The 20,515-nt window shown below is 39.9% G+C and overlaps 2 protein-coding genes across 4 annotated transcripts in view; both read right to left on the bottom strand.

Moving 5' to 3' along the window:
* Positions 1-6,505, bottom strand: part of Agxt2 (alanine--glyoxylate aminotransferase 2) — a 43,594-nt gene extending 37,089 nt beyond the window's left edge. For all 3 annotated transcript variants that reach the window (XR_008719440.1, XM_055601057.1, XM_055601056.1), the window contains exon 1: positions 6,375-6,505. Coding sequence is in view for 2 of the 3 variants with exons in the window: in XM_055601057.1 (XP_055457032.1) it covers positions 6,375-6,459 (85 nt within the window). In the remaining variant the exon portion in view is untranslated. The remainder of the gene's footprint in view (positions 1-6,374) is intronic.
* Positions 6,506-10,457: 3,952 nt separating this feature from the next.
* Positions 10,458-20,515, bottom strand: part of Prlr (prolactin receptor) — a 199,129-nt gene continuing 189,071 nt past the window's right edge. The window contains exon 10 of the mRNA XM_055601034.1: positions 10,458-12,532. Coding sequence (XP_055457009.1) covers positions 12,440-12,532 — 93 coding nt within the window. The 3' untranslated portion in view covers positions 10,458-12,439. The remainder of the gene's footprint in view (positions 12,533-20,515) is intronic.

The following is a 20,515-nucleotide window of genomic DNA, read 5'->3' on the forward strand; positions in this document are numbered from 1 at the left end:
AGAAGAAGAAGAAGAAGAAGAAGAAGAAGAAGAAGAAGAAGAAGAAGGAAGTAAAGAATAGAGGGAGGTAAGAGGTAAGTTATCAAGTAAACAAAACTAAAAAATAATTTTACTTCCATAAGTGAAATACAGCTACATAATACTCAGAAAAATCTGTCTTGTCATATTATACCTCTCAATAAATAAACTTCACAAAACATAATAAAAATCAATGGATAAAAATAAATTATTTTTTTTATGTTAGAAAAATGAAAATCAATATATTTTCAGAAATAATTGCCTGCTTTCCTTGCATAAAACAGCCTGTGTTTTGAGGGTGCTATGAGAGTGGGGTATTGGGAAGCTTTACTTTGGTTCTAGTATACGTGTATACACACACATATATAAATACGTGTGTGTGTGTGTGTGTGAGTGTATGTGTGTGTAAGGATTAGGTGGGGGAGGGTGTTGGGTTAAAGGTGCTGAATTCAAAGTCTGTGAACTGGTATTTTCACGATATATATTTTATGTATCTGTTGTTTTTACTCATCTGATATTATCTTTTTAGATTAAACACAGATGGCAGCTATGGTTCTCACCCACTTGATCTCACACAGACAACTCAAGACATTAAAATGGAATTGAATTTAGAGAATACTACCACTCATGTAATAAATACCAAGCGGGCAAACAGATTTAATTTTCCACTATCTAATTTTCAGGGTTCCAAGAGCAGACAAATTGCTTAACCTTTGTTTTCTTTCCTCAAACCCACGATCCTAAAGAGGGAAAAACTAGACGGCAAGGTAGTGAAAGAAATAAATCTTTTGTGCGAGTTTAGGCGTGCTCAGGAAATCCTTTCTTGGTGAGGGATTTGGGAAAAGGGTTTTCTAACATCTATAATCATTTGTCAACTAAGAAGGAGTATTTTTCAGGAGCCTTCACCCTTGACATTAAATGAGGGTTGCAGAAGCTTGACAACACAGTGCTCTTGGTGGGGTGTGACTTACTCAAGTACACGGTTGTGTCTTATTTCTGTAGAGCATTTTTTTTTAGGTAACTTTAAATACAAGCATTCCATTTCCCATCTGATCTGATATTTAGGACAGACAATGACTCAGGAAAGGGGGATTTATCATCCGTCTACCTTGGCACTGAGACAGTGACAGAATGACATGCCATCTGCCAAGGGAGCCCGCTGAAGCTACATTGGGATCTGGAGGAGAAGGTACCAGAGGAGGCTGCTCAGAGGAGAAAGTGTTAAATTTTTTTGCATGCCCCCCCACCTCCCGAGTTGCTAGTTGTCAGACTGGAGGATGATTTTCTTGTCCCTTTTAAACTGTTGTACAGTGGGAAGACCATGCTGTTGTTTGTTCTGTGTTACCCACTCCCTCATGAGACCACAGCACCCCTGTGTCTCTGACCTTTTGCATCTGGGGAGTGACAGGATAACTAATCCTAGATGTGCACCCCTCACCAGCAAGGCAATCATGAGAAGTTCCTTCTAGAATTCATGGCTCCGGCTGGCCTACCTTCTTTAGCCTCTCTCCATGCCCAATTCTATTTATTACGTTCTGGAGATGATTTCAGACTCCCTTCCTTCCCCCACAGCCTTCCAACCTAGCCTTTTTCTGCAGTAAAACAGAAGCAGTTGCTGTTGATTGTTCACATGGCAAGACCTCTACCTGTTTCGGGGGCTGGTGGGTGTTTGTTAGAGTCGTTTCTGGAGTGAACCTTCACTGAGATCGTCCTGGGGTCAAGTGAAGGCTCTGCCACTCAAGATAACTTTATTATTATTTTTTCCCCAGGAGCAGTCTTCTCAGGACTGGAGTGCTTGAGGGAGTTTCTCAGTGTGTAATGGACACAATTTACCATCCATGTGTTCTCCTGTGTTCCTGTGTTCCGTGTATTCTCCTAGCGTGAGAGAAAATGTGTAAGAAATAGGACATTGGGGCACAAGTTCCATGTACCTGAAAATGATGTGAAGTTTGAAACTTTAACTGATAGAAAAGATGCAGCTTTAACATATTTTCCACTTAAGCTGCGGTGATCTGACTGAGATGATCAACACAGTGAAAGCTCCAGCATAGGTCAGGGAAGAACTCCACAGCCTCATCTCAATCGGAGGCAGCTGATGGCTGCCAAGGGAGAGAGAATCACTATCCTGTGAGAACGTGGCCTCTAGTAAGGTGTTCATGACCCACTGGGTAGGTGGGTCATGAACACCTTATGTACAGCACTAACTGGACCCAAGATTATTAATAACAACACAAAATAAAAAGCGGACATGGGAAGGGAATGTGGTGGGGGACACTAAGGGGAGTGGAATAGAGGCAATGGTGGATGGCTAATATACATTGAATACATTTACAGAAATCAAAGACTGAAAGTATTTAAAATGCATTTTCTACTCTATTTTTGGTTGTGAGCCTAGCCTTTAAGGGCTGAGCCATCTCTCCAGCCTTATTTTCTACTCTATATTGAAAATGAATGATTTCAATAACTATATATATTTATTTTTAGACCATAATGACTATATGAATCAAGGTAGGTAAAGATAAATAATTTACATGTACCAATGCCACAAAGTAAACGTGCAGGAATTAGGGGAGGACTTTACTGGATTTACACATCTGAAAACATGTAAAGCGTATAATCTCCTTGTGTACCCTGGATGTCCCATTTTAGTTTTCCATCTCTCTTTCCTTTACTTTCTTTTGTTCTGTTTACTTGTCCTTTCCTGCCTCACCTGTGGGTTATACGAGGATGGACTTTGCTTGCTCACTGTGACTATGTCTGTAATGCTAGAACACACTTAGATACCCAAGTGTTTTGAATATTTTGTACATACCATGCATGTGTGAAGAGTGTTCAGTGGGTGTGTTTGGATGAATAAAAACAAGCACACACATATGTACATGGTAAGCAAGTAGACAGCAGGGCTTCAAGAGCGTTTGGAAGGCCAGGAGAAGCCTAGGGAGTAAAGGGATTAATGGCATGAGTCTGGAAGATTACTTTTCCATAGTTTTCTTGATAGAGCTCTATGTAGGAGTCCCAGTGAGTTGATTAAGACCTCCAAGCATCAACTGGAGATGACGGTATGGTATCACCAGTATGGTATAACTGACTGGTATGGTATAGCCAGTCAGAATGGTTAGTATAAAAACGTAAGCACAACTAACATATTGTTAAGAATGTAGAGAAAAGGGCATTCTTATGTGCTGCTATTCGGAGTGAACGGCATGGCAATTTCTCAAAAAAACCTAAAGACGGACCTACCACTTTATTTAGCTGTTCCATTTCTTGTTGTATACCAGCATATTAAAGAGAAACTTCCATGCTTATGTCTATGACACTATTCACTTTAGAAAAGTCATGGGATCAGCAAAGGTGCCTATATGGATGAAGAAATAGAAAGATCGAGCAAAGGCAAAGGGGTGAATATGCATAATAACATATTATTCAGCCATAAAAGAATAAAATTCTGTCATTTGTAGAAAAGTGATCAAAACTGAAGGACATTATGCTGAGCAGTGTGTGTTAATCAGAGAAAAAGAAAGACTTTATATTCTTCAAATATGAAAATTGAAATAGTTTACATGAAAGAACAAACATGCAGAAGAATAGATACTAGAGTCTGGAATGATATAAGGAAAGATAACTAAGTGAGTCACATAACAGAAACTGATTTTAGTGTTCTGTGGCACAGTAGGGTTACCAGGGTTACAGTAACCTGTTGTATGTGTCACAAAGAACTAGAAAAGAGGAGGTGTCTTAGTTACTATTCTACTGATCTGAAGAGACACCATGACCAAAGAAACTCTTTAAAAAAAAAAGCATTTAATTGGGGGCTTGCGTTCAATTTCAGAGGGTTAATGATCAATCATGAAAAAAAGCAGACAGGCAGAGAGAATCCTTCTACTGCTCTGGGCCAGCAGTTCAGAGCTTTATATTCTGACCCACAGGCAGCAGGCAGAGAGAATGACATTGGGCATGTCATGGGCTTTGGAAACCCTAAAGTTTACTCCCCATGACACACCTCTTCCAAAGAAGTCACACCTCCTAGTCCTTCCCAAACAGTTCCACTCTCTGATGACTAAGTGTTCAAATGTATGAGCCAATGGGAGCCATTCTTATCCAAACAACCCTAGGAGGTCACAGGCTCCAAACATGACAACTGATAAGGAACTGGGGGGGAGTGATAACCATCCTGACTTGATCATGACACATTATTTACATGTAACACATTATCACTCTGTACTGTAAAAACAGGAATGATTACTGTCAAATAAAAACTAAAAGCTCAAAAAGGAAAGAAACAGGACAAAAGCTTTCTAGGCACCATGCTCATATCACCTCTAAGGCAGCTCCACCATCCCAGAGTCTTTGCTTGGAGAAAAAGGGACTCCATAAGTTCAGTGTAGCTTCTCTTTCCTGAGTTTATGCATAATTTATCTCTGTCTGAGAAAATGGAATTAACAGGGTTGGAAAGACCAGAAAGACAGGATACTGTAAGACCTCTGGGTTTGGAGCCAGACAACACCTGGCTTTAAATCTAGTTGGCTTTTACGTGTTTCTACTTTTGATCATATTTCTTTTTTATTTTATTTTAATTTTGGGGTTTACTTATTTTATGCACGTTTTTCCTTCACGTATATATGTGCTCCACGTGCATATCTGGTGCTCACAGAGATCTGGAGAAGTGATTGGATCTCCTGGAACTGGAGTTAATGATGGCTGTGAGTAGCCACAGGGATGCTGGGAACTGAACCCTAGTCTTTTGCAAAAGAGCAGTAAATCAGTGGATTTAGAGAGGGGAAGGGAGGAGTTGGGGAAGAAAGGGTGGGATTGGGAAGGAATGAGGGAAGGGGCTGCAGCTGGGATACAAAGTGTAATTAATATAAAAATTTAATAAAAATAAAATAAAATTTTAATTAAAAAAGAAAGGGGGAAAAAAAGAGCTTTTAAGTACTGAGCCACCTCTCCAGCCCCTGACAACATTTTTTAATTATTTTTTTGTCATTTGTCTCCTCATCTGTGGGGCAATATAATAGGACCCAACTGCAAGTTTAACTGAAGATGAAAGAAAATAGTATTTAAAGCATTAGACATGTATTAGACTGGGGAGATAGCACAGTTATTAAATTGCTTACCATGCAAGCATAAGGCTTGGAGTTCAAGCCTCAGACCCAATGGCACACACTTGTCCCAGTGCTGGCAGATGGATCCATGAGGCTTGCTGGCTAGCCAGTCTTAGCCTGTTCAGTGAACTCCTGACCGATAAGAATCAACAAAACCAAACAAAACAACGAAAACCAAAACAACTGACCAAAGAACAAACAAACAAATAAACCTACGGTGGACATCATCTGAAGAACAACAGCCATGATTGATTTCTGGCCTCATATATGTACACACCCACACCTGTAAACAAATGTGCACCTCCACAAACACACACAAACACACACAAACACACACACACACACACACACACACACACAAATTAAAAAAAGCATAGGGCATACATTGTTTTATAAAATTGTGAGGTGAGAGGGAGAAGTTACAGGAGAGGAAAGGAGGGAAAATGGAAAGATAGAAAATACGAAAGTGATGAGGAATGGAAAAGGATCTTCTATCCATGTATAGTACGTGGGCATAAGTTTCCACTATGGCCCATAAATATGGAAACAGATGGCTGTTTAAGCTTATGTGTTTAGAAAGAAAACCAATGAGTATGTTGTTGAGGTTAGAGGGAACAAGTCCATGTGAAGGTCACTGGCATATGGAATAATTTATGCATATTCATATATCTGGCTGCCTCACATCTCCTCAAATTTCTTATTCTTGCTGCAGAGGGAGGAGGGTATGAGCAGAAGGTGAGAGTCTGGTTAGTTTAGTCCTGGCTTGGTTGACCATGGGAAAAGTGTGTGTGTGTGTGTGTGTGTGTGTGTGTGTGTTTGTGTGTGTGTGTGTGTGTTTGGGAATCTTACCTCATCTGTATGCAGTGGGTATATATGAGAACAACTATATCTTTTAAAATAAGAACCCCAGGAATCTATCTAGTTAATGTTACATCTTATTTTGACTTATTTTCCTATGATTTCTTCTTTATATCAAAGTAGAGATAGCAGATTGTAATTTCTAGGTTGAGTATTATCAGGTTTTATTATCAATTGATTTTATGTCAGGACAAATTGGGGCCATTATAAAATACTAACTGAAACAAAAGCACTGGGTTAGAGAGGCTCAGAACCTTTGGTGATTACAAGCGTGTCTTTAAAAATCCCGTGCTCACACAGCTCGAATTGTCTCAAATCCTAGGCAACAGCTCCTGAGTTCAGGCTTTCCCCTTCTAGTGATCCTCTGCTGACCCATGTCCCATGGTTTCCACTCACAGCTCAGGGGTGAACACATCTGGAGGATTCTGAGAGAGGTCTCCAGACGGAAGGCTTTCTGCAGGTTTCTCCAGGCTAGAGACATCTCTTTTCTGGCAGGAAGCAGGTCAGTGGGAGGTTGGGCTCCAAATGCTCACTGACCGGCTGGACTTTGCTATTAGAAGAGGGAGGCGGCTTTATAAAGGGAACTGTAGACTGTAGACTATAAATGGACTTAGGTAAACCCTGGAGTCTGACTTTGTTAGGAATGGTGCCTTAGATGGTGAGGAAAATGAGGAGAGAAGTAGAGAAGGGTTAAAGGTGACAAGCCGAGAGAGAAAGGGTGGCAAAAAGAGTTTGGAAGGAAGGAAAGGAAAAAGAGGGTAAGGGAGAAAGAAGGGATTGAAAAAACAAAACAAAACTAAGTTCACTGGGGCTCATTTTGTAAGCCTTGCATTCCACCCCAGGCCCACCAGAGTGAATTGCTCTGCAAAAGGGCAGTGGCAAAGTTACTTTGGATATAAACATTTATATCCAAAATCGTATCGTGTATAAAATATTTCTCACACGTTCATGTGTTTTAATACTTGGCCCCTGGCTAGTGGTACTGCTATGGGAGGTTACAGGACCTCTTAAACATGGAAGCTAGTTAGCAGATATGGGAACACTGGCATGGATCCTGTGAGTGTTTGGTCGACTATGCTTACATCCTAAGCTGTGCTCTTCCCTCAGCGCCATGTAACAAGCACATCTGCCCATGGGCTGATCTGATTCAGCCTCCATGACATTCCTGTCGGCACCATGATAAACTGTACTCTCTCAAACAATGAGTTAAAATAAGTCCTTCCTCCCGCCCCCAACTTGCTCTTGCCAGGTTTTCAGGCAGAGTGACAAGAAAAGCATCCGATACAGCAAACTGGTTGAGAAGTGGAGGCCACGGCTGTAATACACTTGACCATGTGGCCTGTAGCCCTTTAGAATTGCATGGTGGGAGGAATGTGGAACAGTTTGGACTTGTGGACTATAGCAGCCCCAGAATGTTGTCAGCAAAACCTAAACGGCTGTGGTGGTAGCAGTCAGAATGGGAATGGGACATGGGCAGTACCCATGAAGTTTTGGAGGAAAACAAGGACAAAGTTGGAAAGTGAGACTGAGGTCATTCATGCTATATTTTAGCAAAGAATCTGGCTTTGTTCTACTTATGCTCTGAGATCTGTATGAGGTTGAATTAAAAATTAATGGGATAATTTTTTTGGGAGAGAGAATTTCCACACAGCACAGTAGCCAGGCTGTGCCACAGTTATCACAGACGACTTTAGACTAATTTACAGTGAGAAACTGGGAAAGAAAGTGGAGCTGAAAGATGTAAAAAATGTACAATTTTGGTGATAAAAGAAGTGTAACTTTATAGTTGTACAGAAAGTGACTGTGGACAAAGTGTTAATTGTGAAAGATATTAGTGCAATCAGTGAGATAGCTTGCATTCTGCCTAGATAAGAGAAGTGGTGTCTTGAAGGCAACACTTCTCTCTAGGGCAGTGGTTCTCAACATTCCTAATGCTGGAACACTTTAATACAGCTCCTCCTGTTGTGGTGAATCCCCGCCCCCCCATACAAAAAAATACTCTCATTGCTACTTCATAACTGTAATTTCGCTAGTATCATGAATCATAATGTAGACAGATGGTATTCAGGATGTCTTGATATGTGACGCCTGTGGGGCTTGTGACCCACAGGTTAGCAGCCGCTGCTCTAGGAACATCCTGCTCCAACATCACTGTCTAGATAAATGTTCTTCCTGATAAAGAAGTGTAAGCCCCCAAGACCAAAGCAGTCAAGCTCCAAGGCGGAATAGACTCCATCTAAAGCTCCAAGGGGGAATAGACTCCATCTAAAGCTGGCAGCAGGATGTGTTGCCATTTATGCAAACTGTTGTGCAGCCATGAGTGACAGGCTCATGGAAGCTCGAGGCATGGACATGTGCTACCTGTCATAGTCCCTGTAACAAGGCCATCTTAGGCCACTGGCCAAAGTTGTACAGGTGGAAAATATGTTGAAGCGGAGACCCCTGGATGTTCAAGCCATCACAAACACGTGGACACCATGGAAATCTTCAGGGACTGGAGTGGAGCTAGCCCAAGAGAGCTCACATTTGCCTCAGGTGGCATGGGCTTAGTCAGGCCAATTGTAATTCAGATGCTGGACAAGGAGCTTCAGGATTTGGCTTATGCCTTGCCTTGGTCGGGTCTTTTATTTCTCTATGTCCGCACACATCCATTTTGGAACAGGAATGCTTACTATATGCCACTGTACATTAGAAGTCTAACTTTTTTTTTTGTAATCAATATGGCATATTGTTAAGAGATTGTCTGAATTACAAAAAATTGCTGGTTATTTCAGTTTTATAACTGGGTACTTTTTAAAACTATATTTATTTTTATGTACATTTGTTTGTGTGAGAGAGTTGGATCCACTAGAATTTGAGTTATAGACCAGACAGTTGTGAGCTGCCATGTGGGTGCTGGAAATTGAACCAGGGTTCTCTGGAAGGACAGCCAATGCATTTAACCACTGAGCCATCTCTCCAGCCCTGCAGAACTGGGGACTTTTGAAGTTTGACCAGACTGATTTTGCTCTATGAAACAGCAATAAGCCTCAAAGGCCCAAAAGTGTTAGGTTTCAATGTCAAATATATCCCTAACCACCTCATGTATTTGAATGCTTGCTCTCCAGCTGTTGGCACTTTTTGGGAGATTATTAAACCTTCATCCATGGAACATATATTGCAGAATTATGATGAAGAGAGTGAAGATTGATTTTACTTCTCACCCAGGCTCTCTCATTTCCTGCTTTGGAGCACTTAATAACAAACTTCCTCCTACTGGACCAGACCAAAGTCCAGCCTTCACATATGCATTCCCCACTATGATGGATGAACTGGACTCTCTTAAGCCATGAGCCAAACCAAATCTTTCCCCTCTTAAGTTGTTTCTATCAGGTATTCTGTCACAGCGTTGAGAAAGGTAATGGAAGAAAGACAAGGATTTATTTGAAGGGGTCAAGGATTGAGAAACTAGGAATGTCGATAAGAAAGACAGGAGGGGGATCAGCGTGAAGAAATTGATTTAACTGGATGTAATGCTCATGCTTGTAATCCGACCTACCTGGGAGGCTAAGTTTGGAAGTATACAAGTTGAAGGCCCATCTAGGCTATATAGTGAGTTGAGGCTAGTTTGTGCAATGTAGTGAGGCCTTGCTTTAAATAAAAATAAAAGAGGGCTGGTAGAGTGCTTGTCTATCATAGACATGGACCTGGGTTCAACCCAGTATTACAAAGTAAAAAAGTGGAGTGATAAAGAAAAGACATGAGCAACAGGGAAAGAGGCATTCACTGTGAAGCCCTGGATATACTTAGATTCTTTTAGTTGCTTGAATGGAGCAAGGTGTTGACAGTTGTGGAGTGAGAGTGATTGTTTTCCATAATATTTTTAATTTCTTAAATTCTCATTTATCAGTTTCACCCCCTTTTAACTCTAATCTCTACAGGCAACTATTTATTATAATTATAGATTTTTGTGGGCATGTGTATTATTTGGGATGAATGCATTTTCATGTGAGAAGTATTATTAATAGTGACAATACTGTTGTTGTTATTTGTTGTGTTGAGGGTCAAGCACAGCGCCTTGGAGCTGGCTAAACAAATGATATACGACTTAGCTGCACCTTCAGCCCACGCACATTTTTGATTTATGTACATGTATGAAGTGTGCAGTAATTCTTTTTATTTTATTCCCATTCAGAATCATAACTTCATGATGCAACCAGCTGGCTATGAGACCATCTCTTCCAGGCTTCTGCCATTTAAAAGTGGGTGTCAATGTTTTTTTTAATTTTTATTTTTATTTATTTATTTATTTATTTATTTATTTATTTATTTATTTATTTATTTTATAGCAGTACCTACATGAGAGGCAGCTACAAACAATTAAAGTTGGGGAGGGCAAAGAGGTGGGGCAGATGGTCTCACTCCATCTTGCAGAAAGTGCTGTGGTAAGTGTTGTCCTCTGTTCTCATCCACTTGTTCAGTGAGAAACATGCACACAAAGAAAGAACAGCAAATCTTTATTAAGAGAGATGTTTTCACCAAGGTAGGAGAGGACTAACAGGGAGGATGGAGGGGACTGCCCCGAGTGCTTTATCTGCCTTAGCCTTTCTGCTTTATGGCATCTTTCCTCTAATTTAGGTTTACAATGTTTTCTCTTCCTCAAATATTATCTCAGAATTGGTTTGAAGTAGACATTATTGATCCCTCTTTGAGTTTTCCTCAGGTTCTTCTTTGCTAGTTTTACCATCTTACAACTCCAAGGTAAAGATAGCCTACTATTTTGGAGGCTGTCTTCTTTTTATTTATTTATTTTTGGTTACTTTTATTTAGGTGTATGTGTGTGAGAGGGTGATAAGTATGTGCAGATGCCCATGGAGGTCAGAAAAGGGTGTTGGATCCCTTGAAGCTGGGATTATACGCCATAGTAAGTGATCCTACATGGGTGCTGGGAACAGAACTGTGGTCCTCTGGAAGAACAGCAAACATTCTTAATCCCTGAGCCATCTTTTCCAGCGTTGGAGATTATCTTATCATGAGAAACTGTGCCAGAGTCTCTAACCAAGTTGCAGAAGCAGGCCAACTACCACCCGTGTTTTTCTTCTATTTTTCTTCCTGGCCTCTTCCCTTAGCCTCCACACTCTCCCCCCGAGCTCCATTTCTTATGTCCAACTCGCTCCTAACAAAAAAGGCAATTGGCTCTGACATATCTTTCAATACCACTCAAGAAATTATGTTTTACTTAAAATGCCCACAGGAAGCAATGGTGCAAGGTAAGGACAGAATTGGTATAATTTCAATACAAATTGTGATCTCCTGCTGGGATCTCAGCCCCAGCCCATTATGTTTTGAGGGCCTTCGGGAGCAGCCAATCAAGCGCGGCAGGACGGTGCATCAGTGAGGGCAGTGGGCACGGCATTTCTTCTTGGCTCAATGTCTGCCGTGCTGTCGGACTGTGGGGCATTAGGTGCTGACTCCCCCGAAGTGTGGCTTATGTTCTGATCCTCTTCCGCACTATTGGTTATTTTGTTTGGGAACACTATAAACTACAGTTTTCGTGATTGGAATTTTTTGGGGACATTGTGTAGGATTTGAGGTTTTGGTCAAGTGCCCAACATGAGGAACTTTCCAGAGTGAGAAGCAAAATAGTACATTTGAACAACTTCTGGAGAAGTGAGTGATTATGACTTATTTTTTAATTTAAAGGTGGGATTATTCTGATGATCAAAAAATGTGTTTTCTTAAGCAGACAGATAAGCACACTTAAGGCACACCCGAGCCTAGAAAATTGTGAAGGAATAGGAGACACACAGCCTCCTGGTAATAACTTCCTGTGGTCACCTGCGTCTCTGGTGCAAGAGCAGGTGACTGAAGAGCAGTTGGCAGGTACTCTTCAAGAGGCTGAGGTCAGGAAGGCACTCAAGTTTCAGCAGCTACCAGAAGTTTTCTAGAGCAGGACTGATGGAGAGAAAGACCGCTTCCGTGGCCACGTGGGGCACTGTGGTGGCTGCAGAGAGCAGGGACTAAGGAGACAGAAAGCTAAAGCTTCAGAAAACACACTTGAGTTACAATTGTGAACAGATAAAGCCTTGTAGAGTGAAAAAAAAAAAAACACCCAACACTGGTTTGTGTGTGTGTGTGTGTGTGTGTGAGAGAGAGAGAGAGAGATAGAGAGAGAGATAGAGAGAGAGAAAGAGAGAGAGACACACACAGAAAAAGACAGAGAGAGAGACAGACAGACAGAGATATACCCATGTGAAGCTGGGTGGCAGAAGTCAGAGGCTGCCTAAAAGAAGGCAAACATGAGCTTCTCAGAAAACACAATTAACACTGATCTCATCACCAAGCACATCTGGAGTCTAACCAGGCAGGCATCCTGGAGACTGTATAGATTTTTGGCACTGGGAAAATTCTGTCTTGTTCTCAGCATTTGGTCACGATGGTGGTGGAACCCATTTTGAGGGTTCCTATTTGGATCTGCAGCTTCAGCAGTCAAATTTCCCTGCATTGTCCAGTTTATGGAATCGTCCAGGAAGGGCCAGGCGCAGATCCACTTTGTGTTTGCTTGGAGAGCCAGTCTAATTATAGGAGAGAGACGGAGTCAGAACCACAGGGGGCTCCTTTCAGTGGGAAATCAGTAGGAATCACAGGGTAGGCTGTTTCTCAATAGGGGTCATCAATCAATGATGACAACTACCAGAGTCTACAAGGGGGCAAGTGATTGTCTATGAGAGCTGAGTTAACCAAAAGTCAGAGACCCAAAGGGTGGAACACGGTAAAGGCATTGGTTATCGAATCCCTATGTGGCTTCCCTGCCCCAAGCGCAGCTGAGTGATGGAAACTAGACATAACTGGCTGAAGGCTTGTGGTTCACCCCATCTTGTGCCTGAGAAACTGAATATGGGACAATGACCACAACTGCCTCTGCCCATAAACCACACGCAGATGTACAAATTCCAATGTGCAAATATAAGAAATAGGAAAAACAAGGCAGCATAACCCCTTGAAAGAGCAAAGACTTCCACAATAACTGATTTTAAGGCTAGCTAAGTGGATGAAATTATAGCCAAAATGGAAAAGGGTAATAAAAATCATCAACAGATTTAAAGAAGTCTTAACACCCAATGAGTTAGTAAAATATGAATATACCACTGAGTAAAATAAGGAGGAAAATTATGCATATGAAAGAATTCAACATGAGCTAGAAAATAAAAAATACAAATTGAAATTTCAGAAGTGAGAAGATTAATAAATGACATTTAAAAACTCAATTGAATCTTCACCAGTAAAGTGGATCAGCTGGAGGCTAGAATATCAGAGCTCGAAGACTGACAAACATACATATTCAGATATAATAAAGAAAATTAAGAAAGTAAAAAAACAGACTGCAAGACTTCTGGACCACCATTAAAAGGCCAAATGTGTGAATCATAGGATGAGAAAAAGGGGGAGACTAGGTACAAACTAAAGAAACAGAACATTTTAAATATGATAGAAAAGAATGCCTGAAATCTTGGGGAAAATACAGACATGTAGGTCCAAGACATGCCAAGAACCCTAGACAAGTGGATTTATATGTAACATGGTGCTCTCTCTTGCAGCTTTCACAGTCTTTCCTCATTCCGTTTGGTTAGTGTTTTAACTATGATACACCATGGTTCTTCTCCCTTTCCTGCTCATCTTTATTTGTGGTGCTCAAAGTCTTTCACAGCCATGTAAATATAGGAAAGACCACATCTCATTAAAAGAGTAGATAAGCCAATGAAGACAGGAAAGGACCAAATATTACATAATAACCAACAAGTGGCAGGAGTTAGTATGTATCTTCCAGTTTTTACTCTGCTGTTAATGATATCAAGTTTCCAATTAAGTGACCCAGACCAGTATTTGATAAAAAAACAACCCCTCTCCAAACAACACAAGAAAGTGATTTGATTGTTTTCTGCCTGCCAGATATGTATCTAATTGGCAAAGAAAAACACAGCCAAAAAGTGTAGAAAAGATATCCCTAGCTGATAGAACGGAGGAGAATCCCCACTCACTCACTCTAACAAAGCCTACTTTAAAACAAAACTAGTGAGAAGTGATAAGAAAGTTCACATAATTTATATGGAAAGTGGAACCAATCTATCAAGATTATATAATGATTATAAATATACAGACACCAGTGTTCAGCACACCCAGTTGTAGAAAACAATGCTATTAGTTTTTGAAAGTACACAGGTATTGCCATTATCAGACAATTTAAACGAAGTATAATTGATACATTAATAGTATGGCATGATTTTAACACCTTACTTTCATTACCAGATAATATGTCATCCAGGAAAAAAAAATGAACAGAAACACATCAGAGTTAAATGAAATTGTAGTTCAAGTAGACTTAACAGCTGGCTAAAGACTGTAACACCCAGAGTTCAGAGTATACATTCTTTTCTGCATCCTACAGAAATTTATCTAAACTAGATAAATTTTATTTAAACTAGATAAATTTTAGGGCATAGAGCAAATTTTATCAAATACAGGAGTACACATTTGTATTCATACTAATGCAATTTAGTAAACTACCCATAATTCAACTTTTCATACAGAAGAAAGATCTGAGCCATTTTTCTCAGATTCTTTTATAATACTCCATTATGTATTTTATTGCCTTTTGGAAAGTTCTTTGCTACTGTCTTAGCTCATGTAGGCTGATGTGAAAGAGACTACCTTATGAAAAAGAAAAATATTTCTCACTGTTCTGGAGGCTACAAAGTCCAAGAAACAGTGTCAACAGGCTTCTGTATACGATGAGGCCGTGGTCCTCACACATGGCTATTTCCATACATCCTTCCACAGAAGCAGGGCAAGCAGGCTCCTTAGGATCTCCCTCCTAAAGGCACTAGTCTCAGAAGAATGCCTTTCTAGGATGTAGTCCTCCTACCAACCGTGCACAGAGCACCACCTCGAGGAGGAAGACTTTACTATCCAAATCTCAGGGGCCATAAGATGAACACTCAGACCATGGTAGCAACTGTTATTTCAAATACTCTCTTTTGTTCTTTCCTACTGAAATTTTAATTACACTATGTTACACCTTTTGAAATTACTCCCTGGTTCTTTGAAGATTTGATGTCCCCTCCCCGCTTTGCTTTTTCTGATTATATTTCGGTTTGGGAAATTTCTAGACATGTGCTCACATGCATTGATTCCCTCTTTAGATGAATGTAGTCTTCAGAGTCAGTTAAAGGCACTGCTCATTTCTGTTATAGCACTTTTGACTTCTAGCACTTTCTTGATTCTCTTTTAGAGTTTCTTCCCCTCATTATAATATGCATCTGACATGATATATATCCTTTCTTCTTTGAAGTACTTAACATATTAAGCACAAATTTTTAAAATTGTCTGATAATGGTGATAGTTGCATAATATCTAAGACTGGCTCCTATATTTGTTTTGTCTCCTCAGATATTTTCCAACTTAACACTTTAAAATCCTTTGTGACTCTTTTTGAGGCAAAGAGACCCTTACTGTGAGATGGGAATCTATGTAATATTTTCCATAGCTTAAGAACGGGACTTCCAAAATTTCTTGACTGTGTTTTGTTTTCATTTGACTTTGACAGTGTTAGCACTATGTAAGTTGTTGCCTTTGCCTGAGCCTTCAGTGATGGATTATATCTTTGCTGTTGTATTTCCTCCTGCCATTGACTTGCCCTCAGAATCTTTCTTTTACTAGAATTGCAGGCATCAGGTCTTTAAAAACAATTATTTCTCTTATTTAGTGTGTGTGCATGTCAATGTGCATGTCATTCATGTGGAGGCCAAGAAGAACTTGCAGGAGTCGGTTCTCTTCCTGCAAGGGGATTAAACTCAGGTCTTCAACATTTGTGACAACTGCTCCCTGTTGAGCCATCTCTACAGCCTGGCAGCTCTTTTAACTATAAAGCTATAGGTACTCACTGTTGTCCTGGACTCTTATGATTATACTTCAGTCTTCCAGTAGCTGCATGTCTCTGGACTGCAACTTCACAGTTACTTTTCTGATAGAATAACTTAAGAAACAAAACAAAACAATACAAAAGAACAGGGTTTTCCCCTTTGCCAGCATCAGTCTACTGTTTGAATCTTTTGTTGTTGCTACTTGTTTGTTTTGTTGTTTTCTACCTTAGTTGCGTCAGAATGGTAGAGGGTACTGCAGAATGTTCTTCCAATATAGGGCTTTGGCCAAGTCATTCTCCCTGGAGAGCAGATCCCTGCTGAACTGAAGGAACAAGCTGATCTAAACCTTGACAACCCAGGGATGTTTTAATAGACAAGACAATTAAAAGTTTAGGAAGTATCCTAATGGTGACTGCCGGAGACTCTCTTTTTCTGTTAGTCCATATCTAACCTCTCAGAGTCTCTCCACACAAATTAAACGTTCCTGCTAGTTACGGACCCAGTGGCTTCCACTTTAGATAAGACCTTGGCTGTACTCGTTAGGAATCACTTGTCTCTCTTAAGTTTCAGGATGACGATTTCAACTTTACTTCTCTGCTGGGTTCAAGGAAAGTAATCAATTCCAGTTTGTTCAGCCTCTTACTGTAGGGATAACACTGGCAATTATGCTTTACTGCAAGACTCCATATCTTATTTAATATGTCCTTCTGCACCATCTTTGCACACAGAGTTGTGTGCACTTAATCCCTCCCCTCCTTTGAACAAATTCTTTGAAGAAAGGATCCTAGGTCAACATGTATGTACATTTTATATGTATGCCAGTAAGATAGCATCAAGTTTTCAAGATGTTTGTCATTTGATTTCTGTAGAATTAAATAATGCCCATTGATTCTGGGAGGATAGGGAGAGAGAGTCCATGTAGGAAAATTTCTCCCTCACCCTGAGAGTAACCTGGAGTATCAGGTCCAAATCTTGCCCAGTGTTCATTGTAGAATACCAGCTAAATAGATGCTGCTTCTGGATTGTAAAACATTTAGGAGACAACTGTTTTTTCTCTTCTCCCTCCTCTTTGGGCAGATGAGGCATTCTCTTTTCAATTATACACTAAGATCAGAGAAGTTCCAGCAAGGCAAGTAGTAAACAGGAGGCATGGAACAGCTGTGTTTTTTCTCCTCTCAGGCCATTTACATCTGCAGTTATTTCCCAAATGCAGAATGTCTTTTATCATTTTGGGAAATTTGAGAATTTTCCATTGAAAATAAAAGCTGGGCAAACACCATCTGTGAGTGTAATGGAAGACTGGCAAACAGGTTTATCACTTGTTAATCAGCTAAGTTCTTAGTGCAAATCCATTTGACCTTTGCCTGCAAGGCCTTTTGCTAATATCAGAGCAAATCCCAGTATGTTCCTAAGGGTACATGCCAGCATTCTCAAAGCAATCCTTTACATCTCCAGCTCTCAGGCCCTGTGAAGTAGAAAGAGAACATTTTTGGGGGGAGGGAGTTTTTTATAAAGTCACCTGAAACCTCCTATTATAGGACTTCCATTTCAGCACAAATGGACTTCGGATAATGGTATAAAAAGGGCGACTAGATTATTAATAAAAAAACATGAGGAAGAGTACTTAAGTGGAAGTGTGCTTCAGAACTACTAGTTTCATGCAAATCCTGATTTTCTTGCAAAGCGACACAAAGTGCAAAGAAATTTGGGTAAATCCTCCTGTCAGAATGATTGGACTTGCTCCTTCTTAAAAAGCTGCATCCTCGCCAGGCGGTGCACACCTGTAATCCCAGCACCCTGCGAGGCAGAGACTAGTAGATCTCTGTGAGTTCAAGGCCAGCCTGGTCTACAAAGCGAGTCCAGGACAGCCAAGCTACACAGAGATCCCTGTCTCAAAAAAAGTGCCTTGTTTTGCAGAGACCTGGGACACAGAGGTTACTTTGATTTTCCTATTGAACTACAAGACCCAAGACCCCACATACCACCTACTCACCCTAGCATAGTGTCTGACACAAAATGCTCATTCAGAAAACTTCCTTATTATTATTATTATTAGTAGTAGTAGTATTAGTATTAGTATTAGTATTTTCACTTGGTATACAAAACAACACACTTCATTCTGACACATATGTATGTATGTCAAAGTACATATGCATATGTACTTTGTTCATATTTGGCCATCCATATTGCTCTTTTCCTCCCCGCCTCTGCTTTCCTGGTTTCTGCCTTCCCATCTATATCCCTATATGAGAGAGAAACTACAAACTCCTTGTAAAGTGTTACTCAGTAATAGAAGTGGCAGAATGACGGATGGGTAATTTCCCTGAAAAAGGATTGGGCTTACAAAGATATCTTACGGTGTCTCTTTTGGGAAATGGCATGGCAGGAACCTTTCTGAGGATTAGCCCCTCTCTTAAGAGGTGTAATTTCAGAGCTGCTCTGTGTTTTGAACATCCCAAATCAAGGCACAATTATTCCTTCCAATTACAGCAGAGTGAGATTTCTAGGAACTTGCCCACCCACCCCTGTTCTTCCTGGAAGGTGGGGGGACTGTCTCCAAACTTGGAGGCCTCACATACGATCAGCTATCTGGCAAGGATCTCAATCAGTACCTGTAATGGTTATTACAGAACCGACTCATTCGTATGATTCAGAATGCAAAAGAGAAAATAAAGAAAGAATACATTAAATGAGAGGAAAATGGATATCCCAAAGAATAGCAAAAACAGCAATCTCAGTTGGACATGGCCAACAGAAATCTAGCTGTTCATTCACACCTAAATCATGGTGACAGAACAGTAGAAAGTGAGGGCAAGAAGTTCACTACCCGAAAGAGAGTAACAATGCTAGCGTCATTCAAAAAACAGATGTTATGATAAAGGGAATCACGGGAGATTGAAGATATCAAAACTAACAACGAAAGTGTGAAACTTACTTGAACAGTGGTCCTCAACCTGTGGGTCATGACCCCCTTAGGGGTGGCATGTCAGACATCCTGCACATCAGTATTTACACTACAATTCGTAACAGGAGCGGAATTACTATGAAGCAGCAATGAAATAATGTTATGGTCAGGTGTCACCACAACATGGGGACCTGTGTTAAAGGGTCACAGCATTAGGAAGGTTGAGAACCACTGTACTAGCAAGATTGGAAATTTAAGCCAATACACACACCTCATAATACAGCTTACAGAAACATAAGGTAAAAGGTAATAGAACCACAAGAAGAAGGAATCTTTAGACCATGATCTTAATTTATCTGTGATCACCTCATAAAATTCTATATCTTAAGCAGAAAAATGACCAATCTCAAAAGTGCAAAACCCCTATTTTTAAAAAGAAAATTAAATCTAATAAAACTGGCAAAATACACAATGAACAAACGCTGTTTTCTCAATAATAGAATGTTAGGTTGGCCCAAAAATATTTCTCTGAACATTTTCACTATAATAATTTATTCATTAATTAATGGAAAAAATCACATATTAATGATAAAAATAGGAACATAGAGGGATTTCACTAGCATAACATAGGATATGTTTAAATGATACACAATACTGTTCCACTTAACAGTAAACTTTTACCACATTCCTTTTGAAAGTCAGGAACCAGAAAGAAGGCCTTATTCATCTGCTTACATTCACTGCTGCACTGGAAACCCTACTCCAAGTAACAGATTGGGAAAGAGAAATAAGAAGGATAAGTACTGAAAAGGAAACTTAAAGCTGTTTTCTGAGGATATAGTTGTAAAAAAAAATCCAAGAAAATCTACATATTGTAAGAACTAATAGAGTTAAGTTGCAACATACAAGATAAATATTAAAAAAGAGTGAATGTTTCTACCCGGCAGTGACTTCTTAGAATAGGATATTTCCTGTTTTCAAAAGGTACCAATGACAATAACAAAACTTACCAGATACCTAAAGTGAGTTTCATATAACAAGCACAAATGCTCATGAAGAAAAGTATAAAGCTTGACTGAAGACTAGTGCAAACAAATCAATAGGCCATGCCTACAAGTAAGAAACTGTGTTCTCTTGGGATTAATGCACAACTTTAATACATAACAGTCTAGTTCCAGCACAAGAGTTTAGGAGATATGATACGATCATCTCAAATTTATGACAGGAATAACTGAATGAACAGAATGTTTTGTGGAAGGGTGTGGAAATTTATTTGCCGGATATTCAGATTTTGTATGAGACATACAGATAGTATCAGAGCATCGGGGCAGAAGTCGACAGAGGCACAAATTAAGATCTGCTAAAATTCATGATATGGTGTAAGAAATGCATCACACAAGCAGATGATGAATGAGTTGTTCAGATGTGAGATTGGTTTATCAGTGAAAATGACATTAAAATAATAAGAATATTTAATTTTACGCTCATCAAATTGTCTAAATTTGATGATTTGACAATCCTGGTGATTATAAAAATGAGGAGAAATGGATAGGACAGGCATATTGGTGCAACCCATCTTGGAGAGAGCAATTTGTCAGTATCTAGGGAAGGCAAAGGTATGCTTTTTATATCACCCCTACATTTATGTTATGAAGAAACTCTACAAACTCTTAACAATTGCTCCCAGCAGATAGAACCAATAAATGGAAACTAGTTATATCTTAACAATGTCA

The sequence above is a fragment of the Psammomys obesus genome, unplaced genomic scaffold, assembly GCF_907164565.1.
Source record: "Psammomys obesus unplaced genomic scaffold, mPsaObe1.curated_primary_1811, whole genome shotgun sequence".
NCBI lineage: Eukaryota > Metazoa > Chordata > Mammalia > Rodentia > Muridae > Psammomys > Psammomys obesus.